Source organism: Urocitellus parryii, chromosome 11 (genome assembly GCF_045843805.1).
Source record: "Urocitellus parryii isolate mUroPar1 chromosome 11, mUroPar1.hap1, whole genome shotgun sequence".
NCBI classification, from domain to species: domain Eukaryota; kingdom Metazoa; phylum Chordata; class Mammalia; order Rodentia; family Sciuridae; genus Urocitellus; species Urocitellus parryii.
In genome coordinates this window covers 8,597,930-8,614,359 of record NC_135541.1, presented here as the reverse complement: position 1 = coordinate 8,614,359, position 16,430 = coordinate 8,597,930, and the positions used below count along the sequence as shown (strand labels likewise).

The following is a 16,430-nucleotide window of genomic DNA, read 5'->3' as shown; positions in this document are numbered from 1 at the left end:
CATAAAAATTTGAGATAAAATAATAAAATTCATGCTTTACATTTGTTTATAAAAATGTCCAAAGGAACAACAGTCATTACTAACACCAGGCTGCAGTGTATCATTCACAGATGTAAACTCCAACTGAACCAAGAAGAGATATATTAAGAAGCTGGCAGGTGGTTCCCAGTGATGTAATGATTGGAAAGGGTATATTTTTCCTTACCCGTATTTCTAAGATGAACATTTGGTTACACCATGCAAAAAAATTAATGGATAAATTATTTTTTAAAAAAGAGAGAAAGAAATGCCCATGAAAGCAAAATTAATAAAGATAATTGAAAACATTCCTGCTGGTTGAGATTAACATGTACAATTTTATCAAAGTACAATTTGGACCAGGCCTCAAACTTTCCACTGGGCCTGCTCAGCAACAAGAACTTGCTCAAGTGCTTCTCTGTTCTCTATCTCCTACCTATGCATACCCAGTAAAACTGTTTAAAAAAAAAACAAAAAACCACTATCTCCAAAAACATCAAATCAAATCCACAACACAGTTATGAAGTCTTAAAAGGAATTAAAAATGCTCTTAGCAGATAACTAGTCACAACTGCTTAGGCACTCAGACTACCTCCTGTTCTTCTGCCTCTGCAGCACAGTACTTCAAACATTAATTGGCCTCATCCTTTCAAACAGATACGCTGCGTGTCTTCTTGTTGTTTCAATGCCCTTGGCTAGTACTATGCCCACCACTAGTTAAATAAATATCTAAACAAGCAGATTGAGTATTAACCTGGGCCTCAGGTCTTGGTCATCAACTGTGACAAGCACAGAGTATTGTTGACAAGCTTTCATTCTGCTTCTCCTAAAATGCAAGAGTAAGCATTTGAAGATGCTGCATTTTGGCAGAGGTTTATGAAAACAGGAACATTTATGCACACAAACCACCTCATCACTTGGACCTACCATGAAGTGAGGCACTTTCCTTCCACTGTGACTCTGCAGCAGTGCTGTGGACGGGTCTGATCCCTCCATGGCAGCTCTCAACTGCCATCCAGCCCCACCATGCCCTGTGGCTGTGCCCCTATCAGAACTAAGGACAACACACATTGCTCCAGAAGGAAAGATCTCAGACTGCTAGATTCTTCATGTGCATGCTGGCTAAAACAGAATTCTGAACTCTGATAGACTCAACACTGCTCAAGCTGTCTTTCAGATCTAAGAAGCGGAAAATGAGCTAAAACACATCCTCATAATTTTTTTCAATTATAAATTACATTTAAATTAAATTTCAATTTTTTTCTTACAGATCTCTACCTAAAAATAAAATTCTTCTAAACTACTCACCAATATATCAATATCTCATCCTTGGTTGTGGCCCCACTTATGTCAGCTTATGATTCCACTTTAACCCAAGCTCCCTATTCTTTCTTTTCTTTGGGGGTGGGGGCGCTCAACCACTGAGCCACATCCACAGCCCTTTTTTGTATTTTATTTAGAGACAAGGTCTCAATGAGTTGCTTAGCGCCTTGTTGTTGTTTTACATAGAATCAAGGCCAGATACCATTAGGGACATGTACATGTCCAATGAGGACAGTAGGAAGACAGCAAAGAATTCCATCACTCACTAATGTCCCCCTCAATAGATTACTGATGCTTTAATGGTGTAAGTTTTGAGTATATTTCATTCTTAAAGTCCATTACCCATTGATTTTGTTGTTCTAAACAACTGTTTCTGCTTAATTTTTAAAATTAAACATACTGGGGTTGCCATTAGTAGGTTTTAATCTTTAGAAAGGAAAGTTTGGACCCTTTGAGAATCAGGTATACCGGAGGCCCCTCTCTCCAGACAGTCACCAATGGACATAAGTAAACAATTTGGTAAACAATGTTGGGGACTCAAGAGCCTCTTCTTATCATAGAACCAGGTTGTGAGTTTGCAAGTGTTGTGTTTCAACAGAAGTACACCTTTATGACTGATCCCTGAAAAAGAACCCCAATTTCTTAGAACACTCAAGATGCCACACAAGTAATAACCACATTTGCTTCCCTAAAACTGGTATCGTCAACTTAATTAGTAATTTCTCCTTAAGAAAACTGGTTCTTTTATACATTGGTTTCTTCATGATTTCACATCCAGAAAGACTGCGAAGAATTCTGTCATATATAACCCTGCAACTGCTCCCACGTGGTTATTACTTTCAAGGTTGATAATGTCTAAGAAAATGTATTCGAAATTCAAATAAAATTTCTGGATGAGTAAAAACTGGTTATAACACTAGACTCATAAGTGATATGAACCATATAAAGGTAAGAAAAAAATAAGACAATTTTAAGCTCCTTATAACAAACAAATAATGAGAAGGGCTTGCTTCTGACCAGGTATATGCAACATATCAAATTCCAAGAGTCCTCTGTTCCACCAACCTGTATAAGCAGAGGTGTACCGGTTTGGGCAAAAATTAAAGAAAGGCAGCTTTAAAGAAAGAAGCAGGTCTCTGAGAAGTTCCTCAGGGTCATGACGTGTATAAGCCCTTGACTCTTAATTTGAAATCTACTTCATTCCACATTATCAAAGCAAATCATGGATTTTTTAAAAGAACATGTTAGAAAATGCTGAAACTCTTCATTTGTTTAGAAGCATACTGATAAGCCAAAAGATGGGCAGAGTTACTATAAGATGTATAGGATGAATTCTGCCAGAGCCTATCAATGACAGTATGATAAAACAAAGGTCAGTATACCATGAATGTACCTAAAAGGCTAACAGTGCTCACAGCAACCTACAGGGTAGGTCTCACCCCCATTTTATAGACAGGTAAACCAAAGACCAGAACATGTAGAATCATCTATTCAAAGTCACACCATTACTAACTGTAAAGTGGGACTGAAATCTGGCCTCCTCCTAATTCCAAGGCTCTGCTCCAGCACACCAGAACAAACGCCTTGCTCTGGGACACACACATCTTCTCGCATTCTGGGTCCAGCTCAGCCTTCTTTCTTCCACACCCCCCCTCAACACACACACCATTTCAAGCTCATTTTAAACAAGTTATACACCTGTGAAATACTGATCCATTTGTACTCAATGTGGAAGCAACAGTGAAGCCCATGTAGCACACTGCCACTCAGCAAAAAAAAAAAAAAAAGGTAAGTTTTATTTTCCTTTTTAACATGATTTAGCAAGTAATATGAAAGAAGGGCAATTCCATGTGTTTTTTGACAACTACACATAAGATTTAAAGGACTCCCATCTCTCTAAAATTTAAGAGGATTAGAATTTGCTTAACGTTTTCTATACCTACTATAACCATAAATTTATTTTGGTATACAGATAGTAGTAATATTTTCTATCTTGAATTCCTGAGTTTACTAATTTTGATGAACTGATAATTATAAATAGATATTAAAGTTAATACTAAAATTTGTATCAAACACTACTATGCTCCACCGAACACACAAAAGATACTTCCTGTGTTATACAATTAAACAACTGATAAAATACCCACAGACAAGTGGATTTGAAATCTTAGACCCTCAGTCAAAAAATTCCAATCAAGACTACCACTATTAATAGTTGGATACTCCTTTTTATTATTTTTTATTTATTCATTGGATGCCAGTGAGAGGGAAACTCTTAATTTGAGCTCCAGTGTTAATCCTACCAAATTTACAATTCCTTACATAGAAACAGACAAGAAGACTGTTCTATATTGGAAAGATCACAACAGGGACTTTCACCACTGCAGCACAGCAAAAGCCTCAAACCAACCCAACATCCTCAGGCAAAGGAACAAGGCGGGGAGAGACAGTGAAGCTCACCTTCTTCTCTAGGACTTCCACTTAAAGCCGGTAGTCACTTTATTCTACAGAGAAACAGGGTCTGATAATCCCATAGGTTAAGAACAAAAATACAGCCAATGGAATCATATAGGTATATTCTATGCCTCAAATTGACAAGAAAATGAAAATTGAACCTGAGAAGCCAAATCAGGACATTTCCCCAAGTCATGTGGTTGTTTATTTTAAACTATAAGTGCAGCTTCAAACAGTACATATAATTCCCTTTTGAGAATCTAAACACAGGTGAACAAACCAGTTTGCCTTCATTTTTGTGGCATGTGATATCTCAGGAAAGCTACAAAAGACTACACACCAAGAGGCAGAAAAAGACTGTTAATCACTATAGCTTAAATAGAGGAAAAGAGGAGATTTTAGCCTAAGCAATATTTATTGCTTTTCTTTTTAACCCAAGCAAAACAATCCTTTACAACTATGTAGAACTGGTAAGACACAGCTAATTCATTAGGGACGAAACTGGCTTTTGATCATTCAGACAGTAAATAAGAACATATAAAATTGAAAGATCAGATTAGCAAAGATTTTAGATGTCGTAATCTCGTTTTAGAAACTATGGTATTTTATACAACAAACAAATAAAATATTGTTATTTCTTCATTACGATAAATCTTGTGCCTCTAAAACTATTAAAATATTCTTTGTATATAAAAAAACATGCTGTAAGCTTTCAATATGTAACATTTAAAATAACTATACCTACCAGCTAATGATTAAAAAACTTTCATCAAAAAAATATTTTGAAATTTCAAGATCATGACCACAGACATAAGAATACAGCTACAATTAATGCTTCAGAACTCTGAGAATTTTCTAGTCTCCTACCTCACAATTCCTCAGAATTTTCTTCTTAATATATGCACCAAGTTTTAACATCTTAAGCAACATATTTAAAAACATTTAAGCAAAATTACTTCCTCCTAAGTTTTGGAGAAAAGGGTAGAACAGAAAGGCAATGCTTAAAATACTTTAAAAATAAAAACAGAATTTTGCTTTGCCTACCCATGGCTTGGGGCATGGGATGGGTGTTAACTACTTGCTGAATTTTTAAGAAACAAGCAAATCAAGTACTCTCAGTAAGTTTTAGGCAGAAAAAGTTGATTACATTTTATTCCCAATTGAAATTTTTTTTTAATTTTATGCATGCACATACATTCTAAAGAATCTATGTGGGATAAACACAGAAGAAATAAACCCCAGCCTCTCCTTAGGAAAATCTTGAGAGTGGACAGGAAAGATCAGGGCACTTCTTCCTCCCTTCCTGGTTTCCTTTCACACTCTTCCAGTGGAATGAGCTGAACAGTTAGGAAAGGCAACAGCTTCATCAGCAAACAAGACCCTCTCCTAAAGGACAAGACAAATATAAAAAACTATCCCCCACAAATAGACATTTTGGCAAAACAAACAAAACCCTCAAGTCTCCATCTTTGGGTCACATTCTGAAACAGAAACAGGCATGACTTAAATCAGTTTTTATATTAATGTTTAGAATTTATGTTAATTAAAGCATGCTCATGATCCGTAACATTCAGCTTAAGAAAACTTCAACATTTGTATTTTAGCCTTCAGAACAGCCAGTCATTCTCTGCAGAAGAACAGTGCTGAAGAGGAAGAGCTAAAACATCATGGCTCCTTGAACTAACTCTTCAGTCAAACTACACAAGAGCCAGCCCTACAGTCCTGGACTCCAACCCCTCTGCCATCAGCACCGAAAAGGGGATGGAACAAAAGCAAAGCCTTGCTCTGTTATTGTGGTTTCAAAACTGCCACAATATTATAAAACCCTGAAAGAAAATATTCACAAAAAGTAAAAAAAAATAATAAATAATAAACAAACCAGACTAACAACAGCTACAAAGATAATTTTTTTTAAAAGTAGTTTTGTGTTTTTAAAAACTGCCTATTCCTTTGTGCTCAGAGGGATATGTCTATTCAATTCATAAACCACCAAAGCAAAAATAACCAAAGGCATCAGTTCTCATCATAACTTAGCTTTCCTACACCAAAGAGCAGTTAATCATCGCCTTGTGATTTAGGATCAAAGTGGGCAATTTTCACTATAGTGAGTAGTGAAAATTCACCCTAGCTAATTAGTAAAGCCAATGAGCACTGCTACTACCGTAGGCTGTGCTATATAACTGTCCTACCCAGAACTATTATGAGTCAAACTGGATGTAGGCAAGCAAGGTAGAGTACTTAGTGGGCAAGTGTGTAACACCTCTGAGCGAATTCCCTCTTCTACAAAGGAGAACCATGGTCCCTACTTTGCAGTTATTGGGGAGATTAGTGATGGCATATATGGAGCACCAAACCAGTTGGCTAGAAAACAGAGTAACTGCCATCATTGTCACCGTCAATGACAATAGTAGTGACTCAGTACATAACAGCATGATATGCAGATTAAGAGTTAAATCATGTGATTCATCCATATAAAAATACATCCAATAAAGGAATTCAACCAAGAACTCTTGCAATCAATGCAACTAGTTCAATACAAGTGATAAAGAGAAAAATAAGCAAAAAAGATTGGTATTATCTTTTTTGCTTAGAGAAAACACATTTAATTTTTTTTTCCCCAAATGGCTCTTGCTTCTCTGTGTCACAGCTCCTCTAAACTATTAACATGAATAAAACCAAACCTTAGAACTGTTTCTGGCAGCATGTGACATATAAACAGGTAATGGGAATGCCTCCAGAGTGCCATGCCAGGCTATCTGAAACTGTAACTTTCAGTTCTCCGCTCAGCCTTTGCCGGGGTGCCTACTCAAGTTTAACCTCCAAACTGGTGTTGTTGGGGTATTCACCCAATTCCTTCTCTTTAGAGGTGACTTTAAATGTAAAACCACACCCTCCCCTCTGTACTGCTTATAGTAATATTAAGTCCACCTACTATAAGAGACATCTGTAAGGTGGAATGTGAAACTGCCGAGGACAAGGAAACACTGCAGGAATTTTTAAAACAATAAAAAGTATGTAATTTAGGAAAAAAACCCTGGAGTTTATATTCAAGGAAAGAACAACAAATTGTTGTTGTTTTACTGTCAATTACTAGTATTTTTTTAGAAACCAACTATTTTGAGCTCATTATACAGGTCTTATTATTATTATTCTTTTACCTTTTAGAAAACCTAACCATAATTAAACCTTTTTCTGCATTACACAAGTCTCACCTTTCCATTTACAGTGGACAGGAAAACCAGTATAACCACCTAAGAACAGACACCGTGCGGCACAGTTCCTAATACTCTCAATAATGATCTATTAAACAGTTTTTCATTGTGGCATATAATAGGATTTTGCAAATTTATCCATTAAAATAGTTGAAAATTTTGCAAAAATGCCTTGGGAAATTTTAATCAACATAATTTCCTTATTTTAAAAGGCTATATATAATCAAAGACACAAAACAAAAATACTGAACAATCTTTTAGCTAGAGAAATTCAATGAGCAGAAATAAAATTAGAAATTTAAAAAAATAACAACAAAAGTCTAACTCCTACTATTGGAAAAATTAATTAAAATTGTATTAAGCTTTTAAAAATATCCCACACAACAACAGCAGAGAGATCAACCTGATGGGCGGATACCAGAGGTAGGACATCCAATGCTCTGCACCACTCAGCTAGAAAGCAGTGAGTGCTTTGGCAGGAACCCACTCCAGAGAACACACCTCGGTCCAACATGGTACATCTGCAAGGCATAAAGTAAGCACAGATACAAAGCTACTTCCAACTGCCTCACGACCCGCTCCACCTGCAAACAAGAACTATGAGTGAACGTCTTGTTAGTGAGTGGAGCTACAGGACCCATCTGCCATAATCCTCAGACACCACAGCCATGCTACTGTCACTCAGCTTTGGTCAAGGATCCTGAAACAGAGCTGCCAGCTGCTAGGGAAGATCAGCAGACCAATCCACGAAGGCTCACTGTTCTCCACTTTTACTAAGTGTATTCTCTAACACTGACTTGAAGCAGAAACAGTGCTAAACAGTGCTGTCCCTTTTTCTGCCCTCTGTGTACAAGTAAGCAAAAAGCAGACTGCATATATGAATATGCATGGCACTCCTCCCTGCCAGTTCCGACTCTGACATTCCTTGGCAGAGTGATCGTGAACAAGATCTACAACCTTGAGAAGGGCCCAGTCTTCATCTAGAGCTGGTAGGAACCACCTCACAAACACAGGGCTAGTAAGAATACTCATGGAGCACTCAGCACTCTGTGGGGTATACACACCTCTGCCAGGAGGCTCCATGTCACCTTCAGAGCCTCCCTCCACATCTGTTTTCCACCTGTTGTTCAGCATTTCCTTCCCTGTGACATCCATGACCCTCTGAGGGATAACTTATGTGTTGCTCTTTCCTTCTTCCCCTCCTCTCCTTCCCTCTCAAGAACCTTCCTGCGAAGCTCCTTTTATCACTCCCCTCCCCAAGACTCCTGTTGAGGCACATGAACCACAACCCCAAGTGTAAACTGCACTTGGTTACAATGACACAGCTCCACAGTGCAGATGTCTAGTGCTGGATACAGCCATCTTTCCAACCTTCCCTACCAACCCAGCCACTTATATGGTATTTGGCAGAAAAATTTGAATTATAATTGAGTTTTATAATTCAAAACACTCATGTGGGTTTCTACATGAGCAGAAATGCTATTGGAACACCAAGCTGGACTTGTTCCTGGAGCCCTCAGACTCTAGAACTTCCTAAGTCCTTTATGTCATAGCAACAGAAAGGCTCCCGATTTCCCATCAACAGCTGCACTGCAGCTTACTCACTCTCTACCCCTGGTGCTGACATTACTAAGTGTCTCGCTCACCTGTGGCCTGTGATTCCCTCATTTGGGTCTTCTGCTGTGATTCCACACCCAGAATTGCACCTGACACAAGCCTGACCAAGACCTGTTAAGGAGCTGGAGGGACCTGCAGACACCTCAACTTCTCTGACTGCTCACAGCACCCAGCCTCCTCTGCACATCCCCATCCCACCACCCTTTCTAAAGGAGGCCTCCCTGGGCAATCCCTCCCCAAATGCCTTTTTTCTCTTCTGAATGTCACCAATCCTTACCGCCTATGCTCTAGACTAGCAATTTCTTTTTAGGTTACCTGGGACTAAGTTCTCTTTGCATACGGAGTTTTTACATTCCTGGACTCACTACAGGTCTCCTTTAGAGACTTCGATTATTCAGCACCTTTGAGCAAGGAGTTCAAATACATGCAATTTCAAAATACCCGAGTGACTTCACAGTATCAAGGTTTTTCATTTGAACTACTCTACTTTACAGACAAACGAAATATTTTCTTTTTAAGCTAATCTTAATTTAGTGCTTTATAGTAACTAAAAGTCACTGTTGATACGCTCAGGGCTATTTAAGGTTTTTATGAAGGGTTATATGACCCTTTTAAGTGATCTTAAGGAACTACACCTGAAAGCCCAATAGTGAAGAAGACAAGTTTATAACAAAACTAGCAATGTAACTGTCTTTTTCACCATTAGGCCTATCAAGTACAAAACTTCTTGCACAATTAAAAAACACTTCTTTCCTTCTAATTTGCTAGGAACAGTGAGGTCGGTAGATGAGAACTGGCCTCTAGGAGGGGGGGGTCAGCAGAGCCAGACTCCAGTTCCAGCATGGGGAAGACCATGGAGAAGAGACCTGGTACTTATGGTTCATAAATACTCACAGATTAAAGGAGTTGCAAACTGAGTAGTTTCTTGGCAAAAAGCATGCCAGCCCCCCTGAGACATGGCATTTACAGTTACCAAGACCCCACATGCTTCACAAAGTTCATTCCCTTCCACTACCTCGCAAGCCCTTGAGGACAGCCTCGTGAGGTTAGATAGTGTAAGTAAGTAACATCACTATTCTGACATCCATTTTTAAGCCCTGGGGAGAACTGCACCACACCTAATAGAAATCTAGTGTCCACATTTCTATTTCCTTCCATCAAACCCATCTGTGGAAAGCTACTGTTGTTTCTTCCAGACAGAAGGACTTCTATCACGTACAGATCTCACACAGCCAAGCGAGAGCAGGCAACAAACGCCACTGCACTTCATAAGTGTGTGCACCAAGAGCCCTGGCTTGTTACTAACAGGCAAATTTAATCTCTCATTTCTTATAGTCATAAATAGGATCAGGACAGATCAAGAAGATGACAGAAACTTGTAAATGTGGCCTTTACTATACTACTTTATAGATTATAATCTTTCTATGGTTCACACTTAAAAAGCCTGAACCCCAACACCACCCCCTCCCTGACAAGAAACTTCTCACATTTAACCTTACAGGGCTACTCAGACATGAATAAAGTCAAACAGAAATGTGAAGCTGAGAATTCAAAATAAATCCAAGTCAAAAATGCCTGGTGTATGTACATCTGTAGCCCATGGCAGAACTGCATGCTCTTTGGTCAGAGACAATATCAACTGTGTTCTCACAGCACTGTGTTCTTTCCTTCTCTACACAATGTTTGTATGAGTCTTTGTTTGACAATCAAGGAATACTTATTGAGGGCCTACTACCTGTCAACCAACCATCTAGGCGCTCATCAGTGACTTAGTGATGTGCTACTGTCCCCCCACCAGCCTGGACTGTAGGCACCAAGGGAAGACTTACTGCTGCCTTTTTGATCAGTGGGCTATGCAACCTAACCGAGTGCCTGGCACATGGCAGGGACTTAATAAACATTAGTTGAATGTGAGAGAGGAGAGAGAAGGAGCCAGTTTGTGTGTGTAAAGGCATTAGGGCTTTTCAACTGCCCAAACAGGCCTTACCATCCACCAGAAATCTGATGACTTCTGAAAGGCCCACATGCCATGCACAGCTGTAGGCACAGCAGCTGTCATGCAAAGTAGCCAAGGTCCAGAACTAGGAAGAAGAATTCAGCCCTTTGTTTCTCTCTGCCTTTCTCATAACCAAAATGAGGTTAGACCCAATGTCAATCTTCCTGTCAGCTGTATGTCTTCAACATCTGGCTTTCAGAAATACTAAGGTAACATTATCTCTGAGTAAAATTTGCACTGATTCACTCTCTGACATCACTGCCTGAAAAGATATTATTTAAATGTCTGAGGTCACACATAGGCCTAAATAGAACTGAGTTAATATAAAAAGCTCTCCATTTCAGGTCTTTGCAAGCTATAAATTAGCTTTCAGAGTATTTAATTTAAAAATAAAAAAAGGTTTGACTCATTATTTAAACTCTCCAAACTTTTAGGTCACAGACAGCAACCAGACCTCTTTTATGAGTAAGCTGTCCAAAGCAGATGGTACGTTCCAAGCCTGAGCTTCATGCTAGTCCTTTAATTAAAACCTAGGATTCAGTGGGTTATATGCTTCTCACAATAGTTATGTGAACAATAATGGGATAAGAAAAAATACCAACTATTTAGCTCAATATGAAAAACAACAATCTGAAATATATAAATTCATCTATCAACTAATAAAACAAACAGTTTACACTCAGGTTTTTCCTCTATATCCAATTAAATAGACACAACAATAAAAGATAAATAAGAAAGCAAAAGAGTAGTGAAATACATTCTGAAAATGCACAAACTATGCCAAACAGAAAAGCCTTAGGGTGAGGTTGCTATTAAGCTAAAAATGTTTAAATACATAAATATGTTTAGTAGCACAGTAATGAGTCCCCACTTCCCAATCTCCAGCCCATACAAATCACAACTCTTGTGGAAAGGCTGATAACATAAATTATAAATAAAATACATACTAAATAAAGGAGCAAGTAAAATTTTGTGAAGAGTTTGCCAACAATCAAGCACTAAGCTTAATATCAAAAAAATTCCAATACATGGTTAAAACAATTAAAATAAGACCTGGAATTTTCTAAACTCTGATCATCTGATTCAGAATCAAAGTATTTAATGACCTTCAGTGTAGTCAGCACAAGGCCCACCAACTAGCCGGCCCTTAAGGAATTAGTTATGTTTCCATTATGCGGCCAAATACAAAGAACAAGTAATTGAAAAAATCAGAATGGTCTTCTTGCCTACATTTTTTAAATATTAATTTTAAAATCTTCCAAAAGCAAGTACTTTATGCTTTTATTTACAGCTGGACTTCCACAACATACTTTGCAATGTTCTGGACAAAGAACAGACTCATTTGTTGGGATGATTACAAAAAGTTACTTAAGACCTAAGATAGGATAATAATAATAATGTACTTGTATTAATTTTAAAAAACAAATAAACAAAAACAAAAAACTACCAGACCGTGCCTTGGCACATATTCAAACTGGGCTCTATAAAAGACTCCCAAATTCACACTAAAATTCTTCATTAAAAAAAAAAATTCCAACAACGTATCAGCATGCCAGCTGGAAATATGATATAGCCGACCAAACTATTTTCCTACCCAGAAATTTAACTCTCCTTTGTAAATGCGTCTACACTTCACCTTTTGTTCAAAAACATCATAAATCATAAAACTATTAGAAGTGACTCAAAACGACAAAGCAGCAGCCGCCCCCCCCCAACTTGCACGCCGCCCGCAGCATCCTTCAGGGAGTCCCTGCCCTCCGGGCCCGGGCCCGGCCTCTCCCCTCCCGGCCGGCGCTTCCCTCCCCCCTCGCTGTCTCCTCCCGGTCTCTCCGCTGTCCGCGGAGCGGGCTGTCAGCCGCGGCCGGAAGGCGGAGGCCGCCCGTCGAGCGCGGCGCGGCCCGGCTCTGACGTCCGCTGGGCAGAGCCCGCACCCGGCCGCGCCGCGCACTTGCGCCGCGCGAGCGCTCAGGCACAAGTTAGCAAACAGCCCGAGCGGCAGCCGCCGTGATTCAGCAGCGGGGCCGGCGGTGATCGCGGGCCGGCCGGGCCGAGTCCGAAAAAGGTCACCAAGACACCGCGGGCGCCGCGCCCGGCCCGCGATCCAACCCGCGTCCCGGCCGGCGGCAGCGAGACGGCTGCTGCTTGCGGGCCGGGCGAGGGCAGCCAGCCGGCCGGCCCGCCCGCAGGTCCTACCTTTCCGGCTCTTGGGGGAGCTCCGCTTGCTCCGGGCGCTGGCTCGCTCTTCCTCAATCGCAGCTGCTATCTCGGGGTTGTCTTCCCCATTGTACCAGACCAGGAGCTCCTCGCCCGGCGCGATTGGCTGTGGGGAGAGAAGAGACAAGCGCCGGGCCAATCAGAGAAGAGGTTGTTGGCAAAGGCGGGGCAACGCCGCGGCGGGCGGGAGCGGCACGCCGACGGCAAACAGCTGTCGGGCGGGCGCGCCACCAGCCGCGCGCGCTGAGGTGGGACGGGGGAGGTGGCTCCACGAAGGAGGGGGCGCTTCCGGGAGGAGGAGCTCACGGCCGCGCGCGAGGAAGGGGCACGGCCAGGAGGAGGAGTCTATACACGGCCGCGCGCAGAGGTTCCTACGCTGGGAGGCGATCGTGACCGCGCGCGCGGGGCTCCTACCGAGGAGGGGTTTACGGCCACGCGCCCTGCCAAAAGGAGGCTCTCTCGGTCACGCGCAGGGGGCTCCGCAGGTGAGAGAAGCCCAGGGCCCAGTGCCACAGGCTGGATGGAGGATAGACCCGCCGCGGATCGCGGAGGCTCTCACTCAATCCCCAGGCGCTTCCACATCTTACTGCTCCAGTCCCCGAATCCCCCACGCGAAGAGAAGACACAACACGGAACCTCTTTCCGCACAAAATCCGAGTGAATGAGAAATTTAAAGCACAATTAACAAGCAGGTGGCAGCACATGATTCTGATTCCAAAAGCAAGCGAAGCCTGGTGTCGCGCTGCACGTCTACCCCTGCCCCGCTGCGCACGTCGCAGAAAGCTAAGAGGAGGCAGCGCAGGACCGTGCGCCGCTCTCCTCGGGTCAGCGAAAGGGCATTAGGACTTTTAAACAGAAGGAATGCCTACAAATACCACCCAGGTGTAATGTTCCTAAAACTCAGAATTCTTCAGGGTCAGTGTTACTGGGAGAGCAAAGACACACCAGTAGATTACACCTACAAGACCCTGGGGGCGCGGGGGTGCCGAGTGGAGAGATGAGCCTCTAAACAGAACTGAGGAAAAGAGCTTCTTGGTTTCTATCTCACGGACTGACCTGATTAAAAGTTGCAAGAATAACAATGCAGGTAAAATTCCATCTGAAACCCACTGAATAAATCAGAATTCACGACTCAATACTAACATAAATGAATGAACAAGTAGATACATACAAAGGAAAATTCTTCCTTAAAGTCCATCACAAGGGATCATAGTGAAAAGAGAGAATCAGAAAACTGCCCCTTGGCAATCTTCGTTGTAACAACTGATTCAGGGAAGACTCATCAATGGTGAAAGTTTGAGGAGTAGCACAATTTGCATAGGTTCAAAATATCTCCTAACAAAATATCTATTAATTACAAGGGGAAAATTGTGTTTTCCTAATGTGACAAATGAATATCACATGCCTCTTGGAAGGATATACAAAGAACATGACATTGCTTTTGGGACGATTTCTGCCCAAAAGACGTAAATGGAATTTAATCATGATGAAACCTAAGATATTCTATAAAATAGCCATTTCTCCTTGAAACTGAAAAGTTAGCAAAGACTAAGGTATTGTCCAAGCTAAGCAAACTTGATATGATAACTGAATACAACAGTATTCTTACAATGAAAACAAGTAGAACAGTTGACAACATTTGAGTCAGGCGGACCGATTAAGATATTGTCTCAATGCTAGCTTCCTGATTTTGATCATTGCACTATGGTCATGTAAGAGAATAATCCAGGTATTTTGTTTTGCTTTGTCTTTTTTTTTTTTAAGGGGAGGGAAATTCCATCTAAGACGTCAACAAATAACTCCTCATGCCAATATAACTTCTAGTATAGATAAAGTCCTTAAAAACAAGTTACTATTAAAAAAGATAGTGCACCATAATCAAGTGGTATTCATCCCAGGAATGCAAGGTTAGTTCAATATACAGAAATTGATAAACATAATTCATCACATCAATAGACTTAAAGAATCATATGTTTATCTTGAAAGATGCAGAAAAAGCATGACAAAATACAGCAGCCATTCATGTTCAAAACACTAGAAAAGCCAGGGATAGCAGGAATACACCTCAACATTGTAAAAGCTATATATTTAAACCTAAAGCCAACATCATTCTAAATGGAGAAAAATTGAAAACCTTCCCTCTAAAAACTAGACAAGGATGCCCTCTTTCACCATTTCTATTCAACATAGTCCTTGAAAGTCTAGCCAGAGCAATTAGACAGAAGAAAGAAATTAATAGGATAATAAAAGGAAAAGAAGAACTCAGACTATCCCTATTTGCCAAAGACATGATTCTATATTTAGAAAACCCAAAAAACTCCACCAGAAAACTTATAAACGAATTCAGCAAAGTAGCAGGACATAAAATTAAAACCAAAAATCAAATTGCATTCTAATACATCAGTGATGAATCAACTGAAATGAAAGGGAAATTAGAAAAACTATCCCATTCACAATAGCCTCCAAAAAATAAAACATTTGAGACAATCTAACAAAAGAGATGAAATACCTCTACAATGAAAATTACAGATCACTAAAGAAATTGAAGAAAACCCTGGAAGATGGGAAGATCTCCCACATTCCTGAATAGGCAGAATTAATACTGTCAAAATGGCCAGATTACCAGAAGCACTATATAGTTTTCAATGCAATTCCTATTAAAATTCCAATGACATTTTTTATAGAATTAGAAAAAGCAGTCACGAAATTCATTTAGGAAAATAAGAGGCCCAGAATAGCCAGAGCAATCCTTAGTGAGAAAAGCAAAGCAGGAGGCATCACAATACCAGACCTTAAGTTATACTACAGAGTAACAAAAACATGGTATTAGCACCAAAAGAGACATGAAGACCAATGGTACAAAACAGAAGACGCAGAGATAAACCCACATAAATACAGTTACATCATATTAGACAAAGGTGCCATAAACATACATTGAAGAAAAGACAGCCTATTTCAACAAATGGTGCTGAGGAAACTGGAAATTCATATAACAAAATGAAATTAAACCCCTCTTACCCTGCATAAAACTCAAAGTGAATCAAGGACCAAACTCAACTCAAAGTGAATCAAGGCATTAATTAGACCAGAGACATCCCACCCACTAGAAGAAAAAGTAGGCCCAAATCTTCATCATGTCGGCTTAGGAACTGACTTCCTTAACAAGACTCCTAAAGCGCAAGAAGTAAAATCAATAAATGGATCCAGGCAAGGTGGCACACACCCGTAATCTCAGTGGCTTAGGAGGCTGAGCCAGGAGGATTGCATGTTCAAAGCCAGCCTCAGCAACAGTGAGGTGTTAAGCAACTCAGTGAGACCCTGTCTCTAAATAAAATACAAAATGGAGCTGGGGATGTGGCTCAGTGGCCAAGTGCCCCTGAGTTCAATACCTGGTACCAAAAAAAAAAAAAAAATACAAGTAATGATAAATGTTAGTGAGGATGTGAGGAAAAGCGTACACTCATACATTGCTGATTGGACTGCAAATTGATGCAACCAGGATAGATAAAGAACTCAAAAAAGTTAACAACAAAAAAAAAAAACACAGAAAAATCAATAAATGGGCAAAGGAACTGAACAGACACTTCATCAGAAGA

The 16,430-nt window shown here is 40.3% G+C and overlaps 1 protein-coding gene across 7 annotated transcripts in view; it reads right to left on the bottom strand.

Moving 5' to 3' along the window:
• The window catches only part of Prdm2 (PR/SET domain 2), a 119,505-nt gene that overhangs the window by 53,800 nt on the left and 49,275 nt on the right, over positions 1-16,430 (bottom strand). For 6 of the 7 annotated variants that reach the window (XM_077791502.1, XM_077791504.1, XM_077791506.1 and 3 more), the window contains one exon: positions 12,814-12,940. In XM_077791502.1, coding sequence (XP_077647628.1) covers positions 12,814-12,940 — 127 coding nt within the window. Of the gene's footprint in view, positions 1-12,813; positions 12,941-16,430 lie in introns of those variants that run through there. The other variant, XM_077791505.1, reaches the window with a different exon arrangement.